The following is a 27,556-nucleotide window of genomic DNA, read 5'->3' as shown; positions in this document are numbered from 1 at the left end:
GATTTCCATGTGTCTTCTTTTCTCCTGCTCGAAAAGGTACTTTTGAGAGAGCTATTTTCAAGCAGTCTGTTTTCATGCTGGACCATGGCAGCTCTCCTCTCAACTGTTCAATTTTCTCCAGTCTTATACTCCAGGACATCAGATTGTGCCATTGACTTTTAAGATTGTCAATGTACTCAATTCAAACTTTATTGGAGGTTGATATGTTTCAGCTATAATTTAAACTGGTCAAATTCAAATTTGGTTCACTGCTTGGAGACAAATACATGAAGTGGTTTAACTCAATGTTACATTGTTACAATTTTTGAGTACACTTGATGCTAGGTCTGGTAGTTCTACTGCTTTTAACTCTCAAAGGTTTACCCACATCTTCATAACACCTCCCCACCCCCTTAAGAAAAAAATGAACCATCTTAATGAAAAGATGGCTTCATTTGTTTCTCTACTTTTTAAACACGTTACCCGAACATGCAGATAACTTTAGTATGAGTTCACCTTAACTTTTTCCCATACACCTGTGTATATACAGAGGAACCTCGATTATCTGAGTATCAATTATCCAAATATCGGATTATCCAAAGGAGATCTTGAGGTCTCGATAGAAACATTACATGAAAGAGCAGTTTCAACCCTGATCATGTCTTTTGTTGACACTGATTTAAAAACTATATAGTGCCTGGGCTCTCGTCTATCTCCAAATAATTGACCTCCTGCCCCCTTCCCTGTCCCCATACTTTGTCTGGAGTTCTACATGGGATGAACCTTAAACCTCCTTTCCCTAGATATTCTCTCTAACATTGTCCCATACAGGGCAGAGGTGGAACTTGTCAAAAATATGTGTGTGTGTGTGTGCGCGTGTGCACACGTGCACATTATTTGGAGATTTCCCCTAGAAAAGCAGATTTACTGTTGGTGTCTAGTCCAGCTGCCCTGGAGGGGGGAGGGGAACATAGGGGCAAGGGTGTAGACGGGGTTGGGTGGGGGGGGGAGGCGGGGCTGGAGTTGGGGAATGGGTGCTGTTGGACAGGTTTGGGGGTGGACAGGATGGTATTTGAAGGTGTGTGGAGGGAGACGTTGGGAAAGGTTAGGAGGTAGGAGGAGGGTGGGGTAGTGTTGGGGGCTGGGCGGGTGGGGGTAGGTGTGGGGAGTTGGATGGGTGGAGCTAAGTGTTGATGGAGGGGGGGGGGTGGGGGGCCCTCACATGTGGTGTGCTGCTGCCTAGTCTCCTGAACAGGGAGCAGACTTAATAGAAAACACCCAAGCCCCAGAGGAAAGGCATTGAATCGATTAACCGAATAATCAAATTATCTGAACGAAATAGTGCATGCCCATTTCGTTCAGATAATTGAGGTTCCTCTGTAAACACAAAAAGTTAAATAAAGACAAATCTCAACTAAACTCTATTAGTTAAATCTGCGATTACATTCTTCCAACCTGCAAAATGTATGATTTTTAAATTGGAAGTATATAATACAAGACTCCAATGAAATAGTCTCATATTTTTATCTTTATAACATTCTAAGAATGTAAGCAGATTGTGGTCAGTGTACACAATCGTCTCTGACACATTGTTCATGACATATACATTAAAATGCTGTAGGGAAGGGCCAAACTCAATAGTTCCTTTTCGGTTGTGGAGTATTTCCTCTGGTAGATGTTGATCTTCTTTAAAAAGTAACCATTTGGCAGTTTAATCCCATCCTCATCTTCCTGTCACAGTACAGCTCCAACTCCTATGTGACTAGCCTCTATGGGGACTTCAAAAAGTTTTGATAAGTTGGTGCAGCTAAAACTGGTTGGGTGGTTAATATCGATGTCAGTAGTTGAATGCCTCCTGGCATTGTTCTGTCCACCGAAACTTTGTGTTCTTTAGCAAATCTGTTAATGGTGCCATTACACTGCTGAAGTTTGGAACAAACTTCTGATAGAATCTGCTGAGTCCGAATAATCAAAGCACTTCTTTCTTCGAGATTGGTCGTGGGAATTCCTGGAGGACCTTTCGTCTTTGTATTCCGTGGGGTCAGCCTTCCATGACCCAAGAACGTCACCTCTGCTTTCGCGAATTCTGTTTTATTTAAGTTTATCCCCAGTTTTATTTCTCATAATTGTTCAAAGAGCTCTGCCAATTGTACCAAGTGATCTTTCCAGGACTTACTAAAAATCACTACATCGTCCAAATAGATTGCATGGTTTGCTAATCCAGCCACAACTCTGCTCATGAGTCTTTGGAATGTGGCGGGAGTGCTCTCCATTCCAAAGAGCATCACTTCATATAATATACTTTTATAAAATATAAATGATTATAATCCATTGGGGTTACAAATGCAGAAATTTCTTTCACCGTCTCTGATAAAGGTGACCTGCCAGTAAACATGCATTTAAGTCCAACTTGGTGATGTAACTGGCTTGTCCGACTTTCTCATTACGGTCCTCCAATCTAGGAATTGGATATGAGTCCGATTTTGTAACAGCATTGACCTTCTAATAATCCATGCCTTGATGTCAAGGGCAGTTACACTCACCAAACGGCTGAATTGCAGGGATTTGTTCACATTTGGGTCAAGGCTATATTGAATCAGGAGCCAAGCAGTCCTGGCAGAATCCAAACTGTGCTGGTTTGCAGGTTATTTCTTTGCAGGTGCAGCTTATTAACATTATTAGTGACCCCCTTCCATCACTTTTGCAGAGTAAACCAATACAGCAGTCGTTGGCTGAGTTTGATTTTGTCATTTTTTTTTGTGCGCAAGATACATCTGGGCAATTTTTCACATTGTCAGGTAGACTCCAGTGTTGTAAATTACAACTTGTCATTAGTTAAAACTTTGAATGTTGTCCAGGTGTTGCTGCATTATCCGATGCTTCATTATCTAAGAAGTTGCGTATGGCACTGAAGACTGTGTAATCATTAGCAAAGATAGGTTGGCTTTGATTTTATGGAAGGAAAGTCATTGACTAGGATTTTACACTAAGGAACCTTTGCAGTGGTATCCAATAGAATGCAGTGATATTCATGTGTTTCCAATTTATCCAGATAAAAGTGAAAGGCAAACATTAGTCAAATTACAAAAGAACTTTGTGCAATTTGAACATAAGGGATTTAACCAAAATTAAACTTGTATGCAAAGCTAGTTGAACACTTGAAGGCATATTTTCTTTCTTCCATCTGAAATTATGGGGCCATTAGTGGATTGAAAGCTGATTTGAACTATTCATTGGGATTTGCCAAGTTTCTTTAACTGACTGTCAGTGTTAGCATCCTGTCTCGGGATTCCCTAGTCAGTTGAAAGATAAGTGTGCTACCTATGAATTCTGTTAAATAAAGGATTTCTAATTGGTGTTGCTCTGACATGGCAGAAAAGCTGAACAACACTTATCTCTTTGAGGCTGCACAAACCACAAGAGGGAAAGCTGAGTTTTACTTCCCACTTCTTCCCATCTTTTACCAGGAGATCCTGCTGTTGGATCTGAGGTCCTGCAGTGTGGTGATCTCTCCCTCCACCTCCTATCCTTGGGAAACTTCCTTAACCAAGCATGTACTAATGGAAATGAATGCTTTCTATGACCTAGGGAAAGTAGATAATGCTGATGGAGCTCCTACTGCTCTGGTTGCCACTGATCTTGCCCTAGGATAGAGATTTATCACTGAGCTGTATGAGCTGTTTCCATGTGTTAATGAAAGCCAACAAAAGGGACGTCTAGGATCTGAAGTATTCTGTTGTAGTTTATCAGTGAATGCTGTTCATATTGACAGACAAGTGTTGTTCTGAAGAAGTTATTAGTGAAAATAGGTGTGCAATTACTTTTGTGAATCCTTTTCCAATTTTTACAAGGGCATTCTATTTAAATAACTGATACCCCCACAATTTGGAACTAAGAGCAGTCTGCCTTTGTCTGGGAGTTGACAAATTGAGCTTTGCAGTTTCAGTCATTATCAGTGCCATTATTTTTAACATTTATTGCTCAACTGTTTTTCAAAACATAACCGTCTCTCAGGTGACTGTTTGTTTGTTTGTTTGTTTGTTTGTTTGTTTGTTTGTTTGTATGATCGCTTGTAGAGATTACCATCTGTGCATGGCTCCTGTGTTTTATGCATGGTGGGATACTGGTTTAGTTGACATTGAAGATGTAAGGATAAAAGATGATAGACAGGGATCATGGAAGTAGTTAGAGGATGGTGTTGAGGCCTAGATGATCTAATGTTTAACAGAACAACCTGGGCACAGTCCCATGCCTCTGAGTTTGGCAGTCCTATGATCACCTCTGAACTGTATCCAGGGATGATGTGACCCAATGCTATCCTGTGCCTCTGTTTATTAGGTTGATTCTGATATGCAAAAGCACTGCTGTGGAGAAAGTATAGGGAGCTACTCTCCCATGGCTGCACGTATTTTGGAACATATGCAAGACTTAAATGCATTCTTTTGTCAAAGGATGGGTCACTGGGCATGAATGTGTGTCACTTCTGGCAAGTATAAAGGAGTCCCATTACAGATCGGCCAAATACCTTAAGTTGACTCAGTGTAGTGATTTAGCACACTCCGATTTGTTTAACAAGAAAGTAATTCTGCAATTGGGCAGCAAACAATGGATGTTTTGCTTTTGAGTTTTACAAATACAATCTTTATATTCTATCTATTATAAGGAAATGAATCACTCAATGTATTTCCTCAATCAGCTAGTGATTGAGATAAATGTCCATGTACTTTACATTGCACCAGCACTGAAATTTAAGTATTATGTTGCGGAATTGTATGCTAATCAGAACATTGGCATTTTATTGGAAAATCTCAAATGTGGTTGTGCCTATTGACATTGAATGGCTTTCTCTTTATTGTTCAAATGTTTAAGATTCTTTACATTTCCTTACTGTGCAGTAGAAATGTGCATAAGGGAGTTGGTTAGGGTTCTTCCCATCAAAAAGCATTCCCCATGGAAACCAATGAATGTTCGTGAGCACTGGATCTAGAGAGGCTCCCATGAATACACCATCTATCTAAGCATACATGGTGTCATTAAAACTGAGCTCAACTGCAGGCATCACTAACCTTTATTAGTTTACTTAATACAGTTTAAGAAAATGGTTTACCTAGATTAAAAGTGATTTGATTGTGTGATTAGGCACGTTCACACGTAAGCTTGAACTCTATGTTGCTCAAACATCTAGTAATGTCTTGCCTGTCAGTATGTAGGTTGTGCATTGCCTTCATGAAGGTATGTTACAGCTGAAAATAATTATTTCCTTGCCTGTTCCAACTGGTGAATGTGAATGAGATCCTGTAACACAGGGGCACTTTGGCTAATTACAATGCTGCTTTGCTAAAATAAACCATTTCATTAGACTGAAAATTGAAGTTGGACGCTCCTGCTTTTGCTAATGCCTCAAATCTTCCTTTTTTGGCTCTGAAGTTGTTTTCTTCAGACCTCCTTTAAGTTCCTTGCTCTTTTTTTTGCTCTATATCTTAAAGGTGTTTTATAAATGCACCTTGGTGTTGCAACTGCAGAATTTTATTCATTTGGTAGGGGAGTTTTAGTTCTTTTATGATGAGAAAGTGCTTAATTGGCTTATTAGTTTGAGGAAAAAAAACAAAACATTTTTGAAACATGCCAGAATACTCCAATTTAGTCAGCATTTTAAAAAAACCACTAGAGGTAAAAATTTAATTTTGGCTCTTTCATTTTTTTTGAACTTCATTTTATATGGTTTCCATATGTCTGCAGTATTTTATTTAAGTCAAATTTCAACTTGGAGTAAAATGAGAATGATGAATGATGTAATTATATCATGCGGAGGAATGTTTCCTGAGGTGCAATCAAGGATAGCTTTGATATGAAGGTATTGATGAATTAGTTTTGAAATGGAATTCACCCTGGCAAAAACATCTGAATATTTTCCCCTTGGGCTGTAATTGTGATGAAGATTTTGACAAGGCAAACAAGATTGAAGATCTTATCAGATCCTCAGAATTAAAAAGACGACTCTTGCTGTGTAACTTTAAGTATACTTTGTTCAGAAGTGTCTCTACATGGTGGACATTTCTAAAAATTTAAGCATGACACGGGGACAGGTTTTGAAAATTTATTCCCAAACAAACCCACAATTTTCAGATGGAAATTGCTAACCTGGTGGTTCATTTCATATTTATTTATTTATATACCGATTGAAATAGGCTCCATTTCAGTAGCCCCAGGAGCATCAATCCACAATCTTGGCTAGCTGTCTTCAAGGATGGATAAGGTCACAATAAACGTTGTTGTGATCTTATTTGTAAAATCCATTTAATTTTAAGTGCGATAATAAGGCTGCACTAGGAAGAAGATGCTGGTTTGGTGGTTGACAAATTATTAACATCTGTTTGTTTTGTTTTTATCGAGCTCTTTTTAATAGCTCTCCAGACAATGTCATTATGAACACTTGGCTGAGGTTTAGAAGCTCCAGTAAGCTCAGCTGAGGGCTCTGAGTTCACAGTTTGACAACTTAATATTTATTGCTTCATAATTTCTGAATAAAAATAAGGATCTATTTTCATAAAGATTAACCATTTGAGAGTTGAAAACTTTGGGATTTTATGAATGGGAGTTTATTTTTGTTGTCACATACAGGTGAGAGAATTGCATTAGATTGTTACTGTTTTATTTTCACCTCCATGTTGAGGTCAGCCTATACAATTCCAATACACTTCAGGCGACCAAGCTTGTGGTGACTCTTAATCCTTATTTAGACCCACTATTTATTGCCCGTTTGTGGTTTCTAACCCTCTGTTTATGTCCTGTTCATGCATTTGTCAAGGTACACTTTACACATTGCTAACATTCCTGCTTCTGCCACCTCCAGTGGTAGTCGAGAGTAGGGTGCTGAAAAAGCACAGCAGGTCAGGCAGCAACTGAGGAGCAGGAAAGTCTATGTTTGGGCAAAAGCCCTTCATCAGCCCTTCATCTTTCCTGAGGAAGGGCTTTTGCCTGAAATGCCGACTCTCCTGCTCCTCTGATGCTGTCTGACCTGCTGTGCTTTTCCAGCACCACGTTCATTGTTCTAATCTCCAGCATCTGCAGCCCTCCCTTTCGCCACCTCTAGCGGTAATGTGTTCCAGGCATTCACCAACCTCTGGGTGAAAATTCCCCTCATTCTTCCCTAAACTTCCCTCTCTTACCTTGAACCTGTGTTCTCTTGTAGTTGGTAACAATGGTGGATACTGGGTGACTGACTCTGACTCTGGAAGTAGCATGAGGATAGGAGAGTACATGACTTGGCATGGACCCACTGGAATATTTGAGGTGTGCTGCCTGCAGTGTCTAAAACATCTGGAACAGAATACTTCTTTCAAATCAACCTTCTTGTCCCTGTGACCAAACCATGGTCAACTTATAGGGTTAGCAAGCCTGCCATCATCCCATACCTACCCCAAGAATGAAAGTTACATGATTTAAGTTAGGAAATCTCCTGATTTTTAGGGCTATCTGCCTTGGTACCAAACTCTACCTCTTAACACTGTTTTAACAATTTTTTTTTTGCTGAAAGCACATTGCTGAGGCTTTTAGTCCTGCACTGACCAGGATAAATACTTAGTCAAGTTTCAGGCAATCTCATTTAATAGTATGGGAGAAAATAGATTTCAATTGGCTGTTACGTCACCATGGTGTGAGTGTTTTGGAATTATAAGGTCCCCAAGATCCCAGATAAGGCAGTGTTTAGTGTCCACACCACTGCTAGCTGGCACAGTGAGCACAAAAACACAGGTTAGTGCCGCATCATTTTGAGGTGATGGAACAACAGCTGCCAGGAATAAATTTTGGGTTCAAAGGATGAATGACAGTAGTGGGAATATGTGTTACTTTGAGCAGGTATAAATGAGCCATGTTATAAGTTTCAATGATTTTATCTTAAATTGGTTGTTCATGTCAGTTCCCATGCAAAACTAGGCACATTGGCCAAACTACTGATTGGCTGATCAATTCAAACATTATTTTCCTTTTTAGTAGTTTTGTAATAGATGGTGTGCAGGCTGTGCTCAACCAACTCAGTTGTAAAAACTAAACTATTAGATTTGATTCCATGATTAGGTAACACTTCCTTATTAATCCTGTGTGCTAATATCTTCAACCAGTTGAAACTAATTAATCAGAGATACTGGTCTGATCATTGCATTGAGTCTGAATTTTAAGGGAAGATTTGAGAAGCTTTGACAAATCTACAGACAGTTTGTTTAGAGAAAATAGTCAATAGTAACATTTCCATTGACCTAACCTACAAATTCCTGTACGGAAAGATGAGAGAGAAGAAAAACTGAGGAGAAAGGTCCTTTGGTAAAAGTGGGTTTTGTAACGCTGAATAAGATGGTGTCCCAGGTGGAACAGAAGCAAACAAATTTTGAAAGGGCTAAAGATCAAACATATGTAGGAATAGGGTTAGTCTTACCTGCAACAGGGTTAGAGTTAGGTTGCTCTAGTGGGTCTATAAGACCTCTAACTGATTAGATTGGATTCCCCTGTACATTGGGAGAATGTGCAAACCCCACACAGACAGTTGCCCGAGGATGGAATCCAACCTGGTCCCGGACGCTGAAAGGCAGCAGTGCTAATCACTGAGCCACCGTGCTGCCCCTTTTTTTTTGAGAAAGAGATGGGCCAAGTTGAAAAGATCACATTTTTACAGGGAAGTTACAGACAGGTGCAGACATAGTCATTATAATAGAGGACTTTAAATTATCTAACTATCGAAAGGAATAGTGATGTAAATGCAGAGAGAGGTATGTGTTCTCAGTGTGTCCAGGGGAATGTTCTATCGCAATGATTCCAGTTCAGTGAGAAAGAAGCATGTCTCGTCCTGGTTATTGGGAATTAATTAGCTCAAGGAAATAAGTGTCAGTGGGAGAAACATTAGAGGATAGCAGTCTCGATATTGTTAGCATAAGAGCATCAAGAGATTGTTGACCATCCTTTTCCAGAATAAGAACTAATTGGGTGGAAAGCCAATTTGTGGGAAGTAAGGAGTTTGATTAGAGAAATTAGAATTAAAGATTGGCATGAAAAAGGTAGCTGAGCAATCCCTTGAAAAGTGTGCAGACCTCCTGAGCTCATTGTGTAGTAACGACTAGAAGTCAGTGTCAGCACACCTAGTAGCATGCGTGAGACTGCAACTCAGGAAGAATGTTGTTGAGAGGTACAACTTTTAACCTATTATAGTTTTTGTTTTAAGTAATAAATTTGAAAGGGGATGTTTTTTGGTGTTTTTATTTTTCTCATGCCACTTATTTTCAAACAAATTGTGACTTATACCATTGATGTTTTAATAAGTTTTGCAGGACAATCCTTTTAGATATTAAAGGTTTTAGTAAAGTTTCAGTAAGTTGATATTGTTTGGATTTCTTGTGGAAGATTTCTAGTAGACACTTTCTTTTCAATTGTTGTGATTTGAATTGGTATGAATTGCTTCCAGCAGGGTATTTTATCTGATAGAGCCATGCTTATTTCCTAGAACATAAAAACGTAAATGTCGGTATTGTAGTGTTGAAGAATCCAATAGGAATTTATTACAACTATGTTCAAATATTATATTCCTGAGGCACAGAAGTATCTGGACTAACTAAAGGTATAAGCTTACAAGAGAGGAGCACTGCTGTCAGTGGCATCATGCTTTTTGATGGAGTTTGAGATGTTTACAGGGAAACCTTGATTATCTGAACGAGATGGACGGGCGCTTTTTCGTTTGGATAATCGATTAGCTGAATAAAATACCTTTCCTCTGGAGCTCAGAGCTCTTTTTTTTAAAGTCTGCTTCCCTTTCAAGAGACTGCAGAAGCACACAGTGCGCAATACCCTGCCCCCAACCCCTTTCTCCACCCCCCCCCCCCACCCCTGCCAAACCCCTGTCCAACAACACCACTCCCCTCCCCTCAATCCCGTCCGAAACCACCACCCCTCTGCTCCCGTACAACACTGCCCTACCCCCCAAAACTGCCCCCTGCCCCCAAACCTGTCCAATAGCTCCTCTGCTCCCATTCCCATCCAGCGCTGCTCCTGCCCCCGCCCCTATCCCTATCCAGCACTGCCTCCGCCCCCATTCCCAACCAGCGCTGCCCACGCCCCATGCCCGTTCCCCATCCAGCCCTGTCCCTACCCCCCATCCCCATCCAGCACTGCTCCCGTCCATCCCCCATCCAAGCACTGCCCCCACCCCGCCAACCCCATCTAGCACTGCCCACGCCCATCCCCATCCCAGCACTGCCCCTGCCCTCTGCCTGTCCCCGTCCCCATCCCCATCCAAGCACTGCCCCAACCCCTAACCCCATCCAGCACTGCCTCCTGCCCGTCCCCCATCCCCATCCCAGCACTGCCCCTGCCCGCCTGTCCCCCATCCCCATTCAGCACTGGCACTACCCTCGCGCCCCCCCCCCCCCCCGCCCCCCCAATCCCCATCCAGCACTGCCACTGCCCCGTCTCTGGGGCAGCTGGACATCAACAATATTGTTGCTGCTGCTACAGCTGCTGCCACTGCCTTTGTGGGTAAGTCTCCAAATAGCGCGCGAACACGAACGAACACATAATTTTTTTTTGACTGCAACATTTTGACAGGTTCCACCTCTGCCCTGTACAGGACAATGTTGGTCAGATTATCTGGGAAAGGCGGGGCGGGGGTTATGATACACCCCTCTGTAGAACTCCAGGGGACGTGTGGGGAGTGAGAGAGGGCGTGAGCACCATCATTTGGAGATGGTGCCTGTTTAATCACTGTAAACAGAAGACGCTATCTCTGTTGGAAACAAGTCTTTGATGTAATGTTTCTACCGGGACCTCGAGATCTTTTTCGGATAATAGAGGTTTCTTTGTATACTCCGATCACATACTATGATATACTGATAAAAGTGTAAACATGTCTCCTTAAATGTATATTGATTGTGAGACATAAAATGATCAATTGTCATTTAGAAATTATGTTGATGGAATATGAGGCATTTGTCAACCAGTTGCTTTGACAAGCTGCTGTCTTAAACTAGCAACAGTTCAATATTATTCCATATATATTTTAATTTAACTTTCTCTTTTTGTATTGATTTTGTACAACTTAAGTGGCTTGGTGAGATACTTCAGTGAATGATAAGGAGACAACCAAGTTGCGAGATCTGAAATAGCTGACTGTTAGTGTCTGAAAAAGGATCCCTGTGAAATAGACCAGTGTTTTAAAACATTTTAAAGGTTTCATGGTGACTAGTAGTAGACTTGCTTTTGTTTGAAATTCATTGAATTGGCTTCTGCAGGATTTAAAATCATAGCAAGGAATAAAGTTCTATTTCTGAAGCAATAGTCCAGTACGATAATAGAATGTTTCCTGATAAATGTTACTTACATTGCAAATATGTATATTGTTTTTGAGCATTAGGGCATTTCAAATAGTCATTAAATTGTTTTGTTCCAAATATATCTTTGGCTGTTGCCATTGAATTGAATTGCATGGGGCACTGTTATCCTCCTCTCTATCCCCCTGTCCCACCTTTTTTAAAAAGAAAAGTCAAGGTGACCCCATCTACCATTGCAGCGGCTATCCTATAGTACTATTATGCTGGGAGTAGCATCAATTTGATGAACTGGCAGTGAATAGTCCCAGCAGAGTCCGCTGGGAGCTAACCAGTTTCTGGGGCTGCAAAAGTTGCATCACACTGAGAAGCCTTGGTAAGATAGAAGGGGAGGCAAGAGAGGAGGGTGTGTGGCATTTTTGATCAAGGTAAATATCACAGCAGTGTGCAGAGAGGATATTCCTGATAGATCATCCAGTGAGGCTATACAGGTTGGATTGGGATATAAGAAAAGGGAAGATCACATTGTACTAAAACCTCCCCACAGTAGTCAGCAGGAAATTGAGGAACAAGTATATAGCAGGATCACGGATAGCTGTAAGGATAATAGGGTTGTAACTTTCCAAAAGACTAGGACTGCAGTAGTGTTAAGGGCTTGAATGGGAGAAATTTAAGTGTGTTCAAGAAAACTTAGTTAATCCACGTATAAACGGACCAATGAGAAAGGTCAAAACTCAGCCTCCTCTTGGGAAATAAGGTAGGACAAGTGACTGACATGTTTGTGGGGGTACACATTGTGACTAGCGATCACAACTCTATCAGATTTAAAATAATTATGGAAAATAATAGGTCTGGCCCATAGGTTTAAGTTCTAAATTGGAGCAAGGCCAATTTTGATTGTATCAGACAGGAACTTTGAAAAATTGGCTGGGGGAGGCTGTTCACAGGTAAAGGGGCAACAGGCGAGTGGGAAGCTTTCAAAAGCAAGATAATGAGAATTCAGGGACATTATGTTCCCATTAATATGAAGGGCAAAGTTGACAGGAGTAGGGGACACTGGATGACCAGAGAAATTGAGGCTCTACTAAAGAAAAAAGAAGAGGTGCATGTCGGGTATAAGTAGCTGAGATCAAGTAAATCCCTTTAGGAGTGAAGGGAATGTCAGAGTATAGTTGAGAGAGAAATCAGGAGGGGGAAAAAAGGGAAAATGAGAGAGCTTTGGCAGATAAGGTAAAAGAGAGTCCAAAGAGCTTCTATAAATATATTCAGGGTAACAGAGTAAGCAAGGAGAATAAAAGGGGCCTTTTAAAGATCAACAAGGTCAGTCTGTGTAGAGCCACTGGAAATGGGCGAGATTCTGAACAAATATACATGTCCGTATTTACCATGGAGAAATCTAGGGAACTTTGGAAGTAAAGAATGATGTCTTGAAAAGAATCCACATTATAGAAGATTAAGTGCCGAAGATCATAAAATGCACAAAATCTGGATAAATCCCCTGGCCTGATCAAGTGTAATTCGGGACATTGTGGAAAACTAGGGAAGGAATTGTGGGATCTCTAGGGGAGATATTTGTATCATTGACATCTGCAGGCAGATGGATAATATTGTGCAATTATTTAAGAATGGCTTTTCCTTATAACCTATGAACTATAAAATGGTGAGCCTGATGTCAGTGGTAGGTAAGTTGTTAGAGGGGATTGAGAGACAGGATCTACATGCGTTTGGAAAGTCAAGTAATGATTTAGAGATAGTCAACATGGCTTTGTGCATAGGAAATAATGCCCCACAAATTGGATTGAGTGTTTTGAAGAGGTGACCAAGGAGATGGACGAGGAAATTGCAATGTTGTCTTTTTGCATTTAACAAGGCCTTCAAGATACTGCATGGTTGACTGGTCTGTCAAGTTAGATCACATAGGGTCCAGGGAGAGCTATCCAACTTGATGCAAAATTTGCTTTACAGTATGAGACAGTGGTGGGAGAGGGTTGTTGTTCAGACTGGAGGCCTGTGACCAGCAGTGTGCTGCAACGGTTAGTGCTGGTTCCACTGTTGTTCGTCTTCTATATTCTCATCCAACATTCTTTATATAAGAGGCATCTTCAGGGAGTTTGCCAGTTAACACCAAAATTGGTGATGATGTGGACAGTGAAGAAGGATGGTGGGATCTTGGTCAACCGGGCCAATAAGCTGGCAGATGGAGTTTCGATTCCGATAAATGTTGCATTTTTGGTAAGACCAACCGAGGTAGGACTTGCATAGTTAATAGGAGAGCCCTGAGGATTATTATCGAACCAAGACAGAGGGGTGCAGGCACTTTGTGTACCTGCATAGACAGGAACTGAGTGGTGAAGGAAATTTGGTAGTTTGCTTTAATTGGTCAGAACATTGAGTACAGGAGTTGGGATATCATTTTAGAGCTGAATAAGATCTTGATAAGGTCACATATGGAGTATTGCAGACCTTGCTGGTTGCCCTGCTGTAGGAAGGATTTTATGAAACTGGAAAGAGTGCTGAAAAAGACTTGCAAATGTCATAGCTCCTTGAACATGGAGTCGTAGGTAGACAGGATAGTGAAGAAGGTGTTTGGTATGCTTTCCTTTATTGGTCAGAGTATTGAGTACAGGAGTTGGGAGGTCATGTTGCAGCTGTACAGGACATTGGTTAGGCTACTGTTGGAATATTGTATGCAATTCTTCTGGCCTTCCTATCGGAAGGATGTTGTGAAACCTGAATGGGCTCAAAAAGATTTACAAGGATATTGCCAGGATTACCAGATGTTTTCCAGTCTGAAAACAACTTTCCACCACCGCCACCCTTTGTCTTCTACCTTTTTGAGCCAGTTCTGCATCTAAATGGCTAGTTCTCCTGTATTCTGAGATGTAACCTTGCTAGTCAGTCTTCCATGGGGAACCTTGCTGAACGCCTTACTGAAGTCCACATAGATTATGTCTACCACTCTGTCTTCATCAATCCTCTTTGTTACTTCTTCAAAAAACTCAATCAAGTTTGCGAAAAATGATTTCCCAAGCACAACACCACGTTGAGTATCCCTAATCAGGCCTTGCCTATCCAAATACATGTACATCCTGTCCCTCAGGATTCCCTCTAACAACTTGCCCACCACTGATGTCAAGCTCATCAGTCTACATTTCCCTGACTTTTCCTTACCACCATTCTTAAAGAGTGGCACCACGTTAACCAACCTCCAGTGTTCCGGCACCTCCCCTGTGGCTATCGATGATGTAAATATCTCAGTAAGTGGTCTAGCTTCTCAGAGTTCTCTGGTATGCCTGCTCAGGTCGTGGGAATTTATCCATTTTATGCGTTTCAAGACATCTAGCACTTCCTCCTCTATGTAATATGGACATGTTTCAAGATGTCATCGTCTATTTCCCTACATTTTATGTCTTCCACATCCTTTTCCACAGTAAATACTGATGCAAAATACTCACTTAGTATCTCCCCCATTTCCTGTGGCTCCACATAAAGGCTGCCTTGCTGATCTTTGAGGGGCCCTATTCTCTCCCCAGTTACCCTTTTGTCCCTAATGTATTTGTAAAAACCCTTTTGGATTCTCCTTAATCTTATTTGCCAAAGTTATCTCGTGTCCCCTTTTTGCCCTCCTGATTTCCCTCTTAAGTATACTCCTCCAGCCTTTACTCTTCTAAGGATTCACTCGATCTATCCTGTCTACGCCTGGCATATGCTTCTTCCTTTTTCTTAACCAAATCCTCAATTCCATTCGTCATCCAGCATTCCCAACACCCACCAGCCTTTCCTTTCACCCTAACAGGAATATACTGTCTCTGGACTCATGTTATCTCATTTCTGAAAGCTTCCCATTTTCCAGCCGTCCCTTTACCTGTGGACATCTGCTCCCAATCAGCTTTTGAAAGTTCTTGCCTAATTCCATCAAAATTAGCTTCCTCCAAATCAGATTTTCAACTTTTAGATCTGGCCTATCCTTTTCTATCACCAATTTAAAACTAATAGAACTATGATTGCTGGCCTCAAAGTGCTCCCAAACTGTCACCTCAGTCACCTGCCCTACCTTATTTCCCAAGAGTAGGTCAAGGTTTGCACCTTCTCTATTAGGTACATCCACATACTGAATCAGAAAATTTTCTTGTGTACACTTAACAAATTCCTCTCCATCTAAACACTTAACAATATCACAGTCCCAGTCTCCATTTGTAAAGTCAAATTCCCCTACCGTAACCACCCTATTATTCTGACAGATAACTGAGATCTCCTTCCAAATTCATTTCTCAATTTCCCTCTGTATTAGGGATCCCCTAATAGTCAATCCCAATATGGTGAGCATTCCTTTCTTATTTCTCAGTTCCACCCAAATAACTTCCCTGGATGTATATCCGGGAATATCCTCCCTCAGTACATCTGTAATGCTATCCCTTATCAAAAATGCCACTCCCCCTCCTCTCTTGCCTCCGTTTCAGTCCTTCCTGTAAGGATTTGTATCCTGGAACAGTAAGCTGCCAGTCCTGTCCATCCCTTAGCAACATTTCTGTAATTGCTATGATAGTTCAGTCCCATGTACCTAACCATATCTTGGGTTCATCTGCCTTCCCTGTTAGGTCTCTTGCAATGAAGTAAATGCAGTTTAATTTATCAGCCCTACCTTGTTCTCTGATTTGTCCCTGTCTGCCCTGACTGTTTGTTTGACTTGCTGTTTTTTCTCAGCTATACCAGTCTCAGATTGATCCCTTTCCTTACTATTTCCCTGGGTGTCCCCCACCACCACCACCTTTATCAGTTTAAATCCTCCTGAGCAGCTCTAGCAAATCTCTCTGTTACTATATTAATTCCCTTCCAGTTCAGTTGCAATCTGTCTATCTTGTAAAGGTCACTTCTACCCCAGAAGAGATTGCAATAAACCAAAAATGTGAAACCCTCTCCCATACAGCACCTCCTCAGCCATGCATTAATCTGTTGTATCCTCTTATTCTTACCCTCACTCGTTCATAGCACTGGGAGTAATGCAGATATTACTACTCTCAAGAGCCCTCCTTTTTTAAATTCCTGCCTAACTCTCTCTATTCTCCCTTCAGAATCTCAACCTTTTTCCTTCCTATGTCATTTGGTTTCAATATGTACAACAACGTCCTGCTAGGACCTCTTCCCCCTTGAGAACATTCTGTACCCTCTCTGAGACATCCTTGATCCTGGCACCAGGGAGGCAACACACCATTCTGATTTTTTGCTTCTGGCCACAGAAATGTCTGTCTGTGCCTTGGACTAGAGAATCCCCTAATACAATCGATCTCTCGGAACCCGACGTACCCCTCATTGCATTTGAGCCAATGTCAAAAACTTGTCTGTTATGTATGTACCGCTGAAAATCCATTATCAACTTCGTTTTCCAAAACAGCAGACTTGTTTGAAATGGGGATAGCCACAGAAGACTCCTGAACTACCTACCTGCATCTGTTACCTTTTTCCTGGATTTAACCCATCTATCTGCGACATTTTTCCTTCCGATAACTGCCATTCATCACACTCACTTGCTCTTGTAAATTCTTTATTGCTTCTAACTGTCGCTCCAACCGATCCATTTAATCTGATAGGATTCGCAACCAATGGCATTTATTGCAGATATAATCCTCAGTAGCACGTAGACTTTTCCTAAATTTCCACATCGGACAAGAGCGTATCATTCTACTGAAAGCCATTTTTGCTGCTTTCAGACTACAGACCCAGAAAATAGCAACCTCTTCTGCCTCTACAAAACACTGCTCCAGGCTAACTTAAACTTAAAAATATAATCCATAAGTATTAATCAAGAGCTAGTTGGATTTCTTCCTTTTTAATATTTGGTAATAGCTAGTGGTATAAACCTGAGGTTTTGAATTATGTGAAATATTGAGGTAATGTCTGAAAATAATCTATTTCACCAGGAAGTGGAGTGGTGATGAAATCTAAATTAAAACATGATGCTAACCCTCATAAAACAAAACCTTGAGTACATTCACAGCCCTTTCCAATAGATGACAGGTACCTGTGGCAATTTTACTGTCTGATGTGAGCAAGCCTAATTGTGGTTTACAATTCCTGTCAGTGAGATTTGGCATGACCCTAAAAGTACATCTGTTTCTGCACAGTCAGTCCATGTGGATTGAATTAAATAAGTACAAAAAAAAGCTGTAGAATTTGCACATCATTATGTTTCTGTCCATATTGTGGGGAGACATACTTTGAAAAATGCTATTAACTTGGAGATATACAATTTTTTCCACTTATTGAATATATAATACATGCGGAAGAAGTGCTATTTGTCTGTCTGTCTTGCTTAGGTGGGATCTGCTTTCGTTTAATATATTTAATTGCATGAGACACCTTCCTTGATAATTTTGGCTCAACTAAAGAGCATATATTTTTGATTTTTTAAAAAATTTAGGACCAGCAAAAAAAATTATTTGCTCCAATAATTAATTGTTGTAATGAAAAGAGTCATGAGTCACATGACACCAGTTTATTGTCAAGCTTGTCATTTAAAATAAACCTGTTGGTCTGAAACCTGGTGACTTTTGACTTTGTCCACCTTCGTCCAACACCAGACTCTCCACATCATGGCTACCGTTGTAATGAAGAAACAGCGATGAGACAATGATCAAGTTTTTTTTCTTTTGTCTGATATTGGTTAAAAGATTAATGCTAGCCAAGTCTCAGTCAGAATGTTACTCAAAATAGAGTAGCCATGTTATATAGAATTTTTTACATTTATCAGCGAGGGCAATGTTTATTGGTCCAGCTGAAAGTTGGTCGCTTCAACAATGCAGTATCCCTCAGTCCATCGTGGAACTGTCAGCCTGCCATTCATCACACCCACTTGCTCTTGTAAATTCTTTATTGCCTCTAACTGTTGCTCCAACCGATCCATTTGATCTCAAATTTGATTTCAAATAAAAAGAAGAGGAAGGGTTGGCTTTATGATACACTGAGCCTCCTCTGCCATTCAGTGAGTTTGTGGCTAATCATCTCCATTTTCTCATTTGATGCCCATATATTGGATTCCCTTTGATTCTCACAAATCTATCAGGCTTGATCTCTTTTTACAGTGGTATTTGAACCCACAACATCTGATTTTGAGGTGAAAATTTATGATGGTGTTGATTCCCATTTTCCATATGTATTTGAACACTACCAGCATGTTAAAATAGGATTGCCTTGTGAGCTAGATTAGACACTTGGGTCTTTGCACATGCTTTTCTTAAAGTTTTCAAACATAAACTAGGCATGTAATGCTAGATGAGGTAGGGCTTAGATTGAAGCTATGAATTTGATTGTTATTTGCAGTTCTTTGAGAGAGATCTATCAGCATTGCCTGTAATAAAATACCAAATGCTGTAAACAAGATGTTGGGCAGAATTGATAAAGAAAACTAAAAGTCACAAACCTGAATTTCTGTCTTTTTTCATATTTTTACTTTGGAATTTTCTTTACGAGTTGGAGAAAGACTTCACACTACTTTTGAGGTATTGCAAATTTTCTTTTATAGAAATCTTTCAAACAGTAGGTTGATTTGAATGCCAGAGATTTGCCTTGAAGTTTTGAACTATTGACTGTAAATCAATTCAGTCACTTATCTCCATAATTCCTAGACACTTTGTATCCATATTATTGGATAAGATTTATTTTATTTTGAATAACTCAATTAAGTGGATTTATAACAGTCTATTTAAAATTCCAACTTTTAATGAGGGTTACAAAGTAATGCATGTGGAGGAGTAATCTTTTATATCAAGAAAGATAGTTTACTAACGTGCAATGTTATTTTCATCAACATGAAATTTTGTTTATATTAATCAAGTAAATTAGCAATCAAAACTTTCTACATTCGATTGATATAGAATTAAGCCTCATGTTGAATTCAAACCACCTTTTTGAGTGAGTGATGACATGAAAGTCAAAAGACATAATTGTGCAGTTTAGATCGTTGGTGGGCGTGACTGATATACCTTCAAACTCTACTATTGTACAATTCATGAAGAAGAGACAAAGCCAATGGCAAGGAATCTCCAAAGGTATCACCATTAAATCTAGATATGTATCACTAGCTCATTAATTCCTATTGTCATCTAACTATCTACCATCTCAAATACCTTTACAATGACTTAACTGCAAAAATACATGATACTTAAAACTGCTTGTTCTCCTATAAGTTCTGATGCAAAGTAATTCAAAGCTTGAGCCATGACTCATTCATTCTCGATGTACTGAGACCGAACAAAGTCAAATTTGCAATTTGGGATTGATGTACTGTGATTAGCCACAAGATTAACTGCTGATCATTTTTACAGTAATGGTTTACATTGCAGGATCCACAAACTGTCCACGGTGCACTTGTGTCCATTCAAAATCAAATAGTCACTGTCAAACCATATATTTCAAAATTGAATTAATGTTTTGACTATGGAATGCAAGGACAAATGGCACTGGGCAAGCATTGTGTTAAAACCTTTAACGAAGTGGCTTTCATATCCTTATTGGATGTGGGGAGGTTTCATTGGCAATGTCAGAATTTCACATTCCTCCTTGCCCTTGAGGGTAGTGATCGACCTTATTAAATTGCTACATTCCTTCAAATGCAAGTATACTCAGAACAATGAACTAACAATGTGAAGGAACAACAAAGATATGTTTTCAAGTCTGCGTGGTAGCTGACTTAGAGAGAAACTTGTAGATGGAGGTAGTACCATGTATTTTCTACAAGTTCTTTTATGTAGTGGAAATTGCAGGTTTGAAATGTTCTGCAGAAATAGATTGGTTGAGTTGTTGTAGTATGATGCTTCACATTGCTGTCCTGACAGAGGAAGTGCTAATTAAGCAGGCTTGCTCCTGAATGGTGTTTAACTTCAAATGTTGCCAGAGCTTCAGAAATCCCCAGATGCTGCCCACCATCTACAAGATGATTCAGGATTGTGACGGAATATTCTCCACTTCCCTGGATTTGTGAACAGACTATGCACAAAAAGGTTCCAAGACCCATTTCTCTCTGTATAATCTTCTTTGAACTTCCTTCCCCAGGGAAGTAGGGAATATTTCATCACAATTCTGAATCATCCTGGTCATGGTCTGGTGAATTGGAAATGGAGTTACTCAATGCAGAATTCCTAGCTTCTGAGTGAAAGTATTTGTAATGGCTGGTCCAGTTGAGTTTTCAATTAATGGTAACTTCTGGGCTATTAATTTTTGAATGTAACAAGCACTTCTTGCCCTGCTTTTCCGTTCACTTGGGGAATGGCAAAGCAAAGTCCATGGTACCAAAAGCCAACTGAATGAATAAAAATCCCTGATTTTTCAAAAGCCAGATCAAAGCAGGTATTTTACACTTGGTATGTAAATATGTTTTTACTCAATGTTTACCCTTCCAGACAGGGTTGATTGCAGCTTTGCTTTTAATGCTACACTTGAGTTTCATATCAAATTACGTGGTCTGGGGAACAACCCTTAATGTGAACCTCTCAAACGTTTCATGCATCTGCTGTTTCAAAGAATGGAGACAATTAACACAAATGTTTTGCAGGGTTTGAAAGAGCTCAGTGTATGTTTCTATTTGCTTTAATCAATAATCCATACACACGACAGCAATCCAAACACTGGTTAAGGAAGGAGGCAGGTTGGGTGGTGCAGAGTATTTCTGTCATAACTTCAATTGGAAATTTAATGCCCCTCATTCCATCTCCCATTCCAACCTCCACATCACTGTCATCTCAAACTGTGAGTATGCTGAGAATGGGCATTTTGAAATCATTTTCTTGGCACTCTAGCAAGGGTACAGTGGGAAGTTGAGCAATCACCTGAGATTATAATACGAAGCAGGACAAAGCTTATTTATCAATTCAACTGCATACCATGTAAAAGGAGCCAATGTATTCTTCTGCAAAAAAAGACTTGTTTTCAATAAAATTGTGGGGTGTGTAGTTTTGAAAGAATGTCAATGCATGGAAAAAAATTATTAAAACTTTGTATAAACTCTCTTTTAATCATGCACACATTCATAAATTATCTATTCATGACTAATCACAGAAGGATTCATTCAGGCTTTGCTAAACATAATTGTACGTTTTGTTGCAGATTACACCAGGCAGTAAGGCAGACCTGGCAAATGTTGGACTTGGAGATATGGTGCTTTCCATCAATGGTGAAAATACTGAAGGAATGACTCATTTGGAAGCGCAGAGCAAAATCAAATCCTGTGTAGGATTCCTGACACTTTCCCTGGGGAAGTAAGTTTCAAGAAGATCATACAGAGAGAAATGTGTCTTGGAACCTTTTGTACATACAGTCTGTTCACAATTCCAGGAAAGTGGGAAATATTGCATCACAATCCTGAATCATCTTGTAGATGGTGGGCAGGGTCTGGGAATTGGAAATGGAGTTACCATACATATACTAAAAGCCAATTAGTGTTGAAAAAACATTCATTAAACATGATTGAAGAATCTGGAATGTTATTTGTAGAATGTGAACTTTCCTTACCTGTATTGGCTTTTCTGGCTCCATTAATTTAAATGGCATGGCTATTGCACAATTGTATTTATTAATGTGAGATCACATGAAATGAAACTATTGCGCTCAACAGAACAGCCTGTGTGTATAATCAGGTAGATGTAACAATGATTGTATAGTCTGCTTTGACTTTAATCCTGAGGTCTGACTGTAAACGGAGATAATCACAATTTCATGTGAAATGTGCCATGTGGTATAATATGCATAGAGTCATTACAGTCATACAGATATATAAAATGGAAACAGACCCTTCGGTCCAATCCGTCCATGCCGACTAGATAACCCAACCCAGTCTAGTCCCACCTGCTAGCACCTGGCATATATCCCTCCAAACCCTTCCTATTTATATACCCATCCAAATGTCTCTTAAATGCCGCAATTGTACCAGCCTCCACCACTTCCTCTGGCAGCTCATTACATACGTGTACCACCCTCTGTGTGAAAAAGTAGCCCCATAGGTCTCTTTTATATCTTTTCCCCTCTCACCCTAAACCTATGCCCTCTAGTTCTGGACTCCCCGACCCCAGGGAAAAGACTTTGTCTATTTACCCTATCCATGTTCCTTATAATTTTGTAAATCTCTGTAAGGTAACCCCTCAGCCTCCGATGCTCCAGGGAAAACAGCCCCAACCTGTTCAGCCTGTCCCTGTAGCTCAAATCCTCCAACCCAGGCAACATCCTCATAAATACTTTCTGAACCCTTTCAAGTTTCACAATATCTTTCCGATAGGAAGGAGACTACATGCAATATTCCAACAGTGGCCTAACCAATGTCCTGTACAGCCACAACATGATCTCCCAACTCCTGTACTCGATACTCTGACCAATAACGGAAAGCATACTAAACTACCTTATCTACCTGTGACTCCACTTTCAAGGAGCTATGAACCTGCGTTCCAAGGTCACTTTGTTCAGCAATACTCTCTAGGACCTTGCCATTAAGTGTATAAATCCTGCTATGATTTGCTTTCCCAAAATGCAGCACCTCGCATTTATCTGAATTAAACTCCATCTGCCATTTCTCAGCCCATTGGCCCATCTTGTCAAGATCCTGTTGTAACCTGAGGTAATCCTCTTTGCTGTCCACTACACTACACCTCCAATTTTTGTGTCCTCTGCAAACTAACTAACTGTACCTCCTTATGCTCGCATCCAAATCATTTATGTAAATGACACAAAGCAGAGGAACCAGCACAAAAAGTAGAGGACCCAGCATGACTTAGTATTTTTTATTTTTAATTGAACTGAGATTTTAATGACTTTTTCCTCAATGTAGAGATTTTGTAAGATGGTTCATTTCATGTACTGGATGACTTAAGTTCTTCCTTTTACGTTGAACTCTGATTAAGTCTGTTAGTCATGGAGGTCACTAATATAGTTTGTGTGGGAAATAGAGAGAGATGTATTTAGAAGTCAAGGTAAACGAAGTATGTGGTTAGGTAATCTAATTTAGGTGGATGTATTATCAGAAGCTGATGCTGTTATTTGTTTGTGTTTTTTGATCTATTAAATTTACTGGCTTAAATTCCAGAATGAAAAAGACATATGTGGTAGAAGAATGAAATGAGTAGATTAATTTATGGAGAGATTGGATAGAGTATCCAATCATGGCTGCAAGCGGTTTCAGTTCTTGAAAGGTGTACTAGTTGAGAGCACTCCAGCACCATACACTGCAAGAAAAACTACTGATGTTATTCACCCTTCAGGTTTGAGATGTTACTCAGACTAAAATCGATCATGATCACTTGAGCAAGCTTCCTCCAAAGACATCCATGCCTTCAGGAAAGGAGAGTCAAGATCCAGGTGGAAGCATAACATGTAAAAGCTTAAAAACTGTCTACCTTAAGCTGTAATCTTTGTCTTTTGGTGGTTGTTCTTGAAACATCCAATTTTAATCATTTTTGTTTTCAGTTTCTGGTTCTCTATTGCTTGATAGTTGTCATTGCTGAAATTTATAATTCTCAAAAATGCCCCCCGAGATTTGAAAATTCCAGTTCTGAGGGGGAGAGAGTACTGATTTTTAACCTTTTAATCAACTAGTGATGTAATGTAGACTAGATACAAAACACATTTGTAAGATTTGTAGCATGAATGGGAGAGGCAATTATGTAGGGTTAATGATGCTGGACTAATAACTCAGAACTACAGACTGGTATTCTGGGGATAAGAGTTTGAATTCCACCATGGCGGATGGTGAACTGTGAATTCAATAACGAAATCTAACTAAATGGTTACCATGCAACCATAACTGACTGTAGTAAAGACTCATCTGGCTCACTAATCTTTAGGGAAGAACACCTGCCATCCTACTCTGATTTAGCCACCTATGACTCCAGATCCACCGCAATGTGGTTGACACCTGACTGCCTTCCTGGGTAATTAGGAAAGGGTAATAACTTCTGGCCTAGCTGGTGACTCCCACATGTCATGTACAAATTTTAAGAATGAAAGTAAAGGTAGGAATAGCTCTTTACAGTAGAGGTTCAGGGAGAGAAATGAGAAAGAAATGTTTTTGATGGCCCAGTAAGTTGGAAGCTCACATTCATAATTGAATTGCCACTTTTTACATCTCCCTGACCAACCTCCCCTCCAAAATCAAAGTAACCTGTATCCTCCAGTGTACTATAATCTTCCACCATTACATTTTGTGTTACTCCATTCAGAATTATTCTTCCCTCTACATCTCAATATGCTCCCTCCATTCCTCTCAAATTCACGACCTCAATTTGCCTTTCACCATAGTGATGGCTTCTAATAACCATCCTTGACTTTCAGACCCTCCCTAAAACTGACCATGGTCCATTCATTTTCTTAATTCTGACATGACTGGACCACCAGATAAATGTATCGGTGAGAATAAAATTACAGCATCTGAAAATCCAAAAGCAGTCATTGAGAAAATCTGAGGAGCCTGTCTAAGAGTATTTGGGTAGGGATGGTTTGAAGAAATCAGCAAGGGTCAAAGTATAGTGTGAAATACTTTCTGCTCTTTGTGTTTTCCTTCTCCATCCTGCTCCCTGGCATTTACGTGCCTGTGACAGGGTAAATGAAGACAGTCTATTGTCTAGTTCAGAACTGGCACCTTGGGCAATGTAGCATTCCCACTCTCTGGACTGGATAGTTCACCTGTACTTTGTACTTATAAATCTGGAGTGCAACTTTGTCCCACAATGTAAGTATTATTAAACAAAATTTTAGAAGGAGCCACATGAAAGCCGTTGAGAGGTGATGATAAGATTGCTGGAAGAGGTTTAAATGGTGACTTAAAACAGAAAAAGAGTAGAGAGACATTTTGGGACGGATTTCGGAGCTTCTGGCTTTGGGAATTGAGTTTAACTGTCAAATATGATGCAAAAGGGAATCTAGATTGTGAAGTATGAGTTTTGTGAACATAGCCATGTGCATGACGCAATGATTAGAAAGATTGCAACTTCATCAGTTTTACTTTCTTTTGAGGTGATGTGATGCCTTCATGGGGAAATTACTTTTGAGTTAACAAATACTTGTGGAGCTAAGAATTCAATGTTACGCTTTGGTACTAAGTAACTACCACAGAAATTAGGATGTGGTATATTTTGCCTGATAATGCTACAATGGAATTGCATATTTTTTATGTATAGGAATTGGTTGTTGCAGTCTATTGTGCTGCGCTAACCTAAAGGGTTGTGTATGGGTGAGAAAGGCAAACCTAAAGAATTAGTTTGTTTGAAATATTCACATTTATAACTTGAACTAGAGACTTAAGTATAGAATTAATAACCTCCAATGTTGTGGTGTCTGTAGTCCTTCTGTTTTGTCAATGTTTTGGGGAATTTGCCAATGACACGAGACTGTAGTCAAATTGGAGTATACAATCAATACTATGTTTTTAAACTAAGAAAATATAGCCTACTGGCCTCCAAATTGTAGTATTGGAGTTGGAGGCCATATTCTTCAAACCTCTCCTGTCAGGTAGGGTAGACACTAAGTGGCGTGCACAATTTAATGAGGAGAAGCAGGACATGATGCAATTCTAGTGATTAGATGGAGGTAGGGGAGAAGGCTGGTGTTGAGGAATATAGCGAGAATGTGTATCCAATGGAGCCGTGCTGGATAAATTTGACGTGTGTAAGACGTTAGGAGCCATTTTCCTATGTTCCATTATATTGAATGTCCTTCTATGACACACTGAGGAATGCAGTAAAACCATAAGGATTATTTTCTTTGCATCTGAACATTTTGTGATATGGTGTACCCCTCCTTAAATGGTCATGACCAGCTTTGTGCATGCAGATTTAATCAGGTTTTGATGGACAATTTTAAAATTCTAAGATTTTGGCATTCATTTTGTGATTTGTAATTGAATTAAGATTAGAGTATGTCATGCACAGACATGAAATGTGTTGGAAATGAGTGCTGCTAGTTTGAACTGATGGAATGTAAGTGTATTTTGATATTGCACCTTTTCTTGCAATGTTGAAATAAAGAAATAGTCTAAAAACCTTCATGAATTTCCTATGATTATTTAAGCTTGTAGTCTGCCTAACTACTTGACCTGTTGATAATGTATTTGATTCATTTCCAAAGTCACAACTATAGGTGCTACTTTTGAGCAGAAATATTCATTTCATGTTCTTGTTGACAAGCCCGGTTGTTAAATAGAGCATGACGTGTTGGTATGTCAACAAAGTGCTATCGCACTAAACTCGAGCATAAAACCTGCCTAAACTAGTTGATACCTGCTGGAAATGAATTTCTTGCTGGCTCACCATAGGATGACAGCCATTGGACAAATGTAGTCCTTCACTGGCTCAAGAATTACCAACTTTATTGGTCACCATCAAGGTGAGGCAAAAGACTGATTTTGTACTTGATATCTCCTTGACCTGCATTTCCATTCAAGTCATGTACAGTAGGTCGTGATATTCCAGAGCTAGTTGCTCTGTTTCTTCTGCAGCACAGAAACTTGCCAAAAGACAGGATATTTGCTCTTGGTGTTACATGATAGAGGTTGGGAGGTGGTGGAAGTAAGTGCTATACCTGATCAGGTCCACGCCCCCCAACAACCCACCCTCCCATCCTGGCACTTTCCCCTGCCACCGCAGGAACTGTAAAACCTGTGCCCACACCACCTCCCTCACCTCTATCCAAGGCCCTAAAGGAGCCTTCCACATGTGGGCGGCATGGTGGCACAGTGGTTAGCACTGCTGCCTCACAGCGCCTGTAGACCCGGGTTCAATTCCCGACTCAGGCGACTGACTGTGTGGAGTTTGCACGTTCTCCCCGTGTCTGCGTGGGTTTCCTCCGGGTGCTCCGGTTTCCTCCCACAGTCACAAAGATGTGCGGGTCAGGTGAATTGGCCAAGCTAAATTGCCCATAGTGTTAGGTAAGGGGTAAATGTAGCGGTATGGGTGGGTTGCGCTTCGGCGGGTCGGTGTGGACTTGTTGGGCCGAAGGGCCTGTTTCCACACTGTAAGTCTAATCTAAGTCTAATCTAATCCATCAAAGTTTTACCTGCACATCCACTAATATCATTTATTGTATCCGTTGCTCCCGTTGCTCTACATTGGGGAGACTGGACGCCTCCTAACATAGAGCTTTAGGGAACATCTCCGGGACACCCGCACCAATCAACCACACCGCCCCGTGGCCCAACATTTCAACTCCCCCTCCCACTCTGCCGAGGACATGGAGGTCCTGGGCCTCCTTCACCGCCGTTCCCTCACCACCAGACGCCTGGAGGAAGATCGCCTCAT

At 40.3% G+C, this 27,556-nt stretch overlaps 1 protein-coding gene across 5 annotated transcripts in view; it reads left to right on the top strand.

Annotated features, from left to right (window-relative positions):
- pdlim7 (PDZ and LIM domain 7) overlaps positions 1-27,556 on the top strand; it is a 143,571-nt gene that overhangs the window by 31,379 nt on the left and 84,636 nt on the right. For all 5 annotated transcript variants that reach the window (XM_060837144.1, XM_060837141.1, XM_060837143.1 and 2 more), the window contains one exon: positions 21,387-21,538. In XM_060837144.1, coding sequence (XP_060693127.1) covers positions 21,435-21,538 — 104 coding nt within the window. In that variant the 5' untranslated portion in view covers positions 21,387-21,434. The remainder of the gene's footprint in view (positions 1-21,386; positions 21,539-27,556) is intronic.

This window comes from Hemiscyllium ocellatum, chromosome 16, assembly GCF_020745735.1.
Source record: "Hemiscyllium ocellatum isolate sHemOce1 chromosome 16, sHemOce1.pat.X.cur, whole genome shotgun sequence".
Lineage (NCBI taxonomy): Eukaryota > Metazoa > Chordata > Chondrichthyes > Orectolobiformes > Hemiscylliidae > Hemiscyllium > Hemiscyllium ocellatum.
This window is presented reverse-complemented; position numbering and strand designations above follow the sequence as displayed.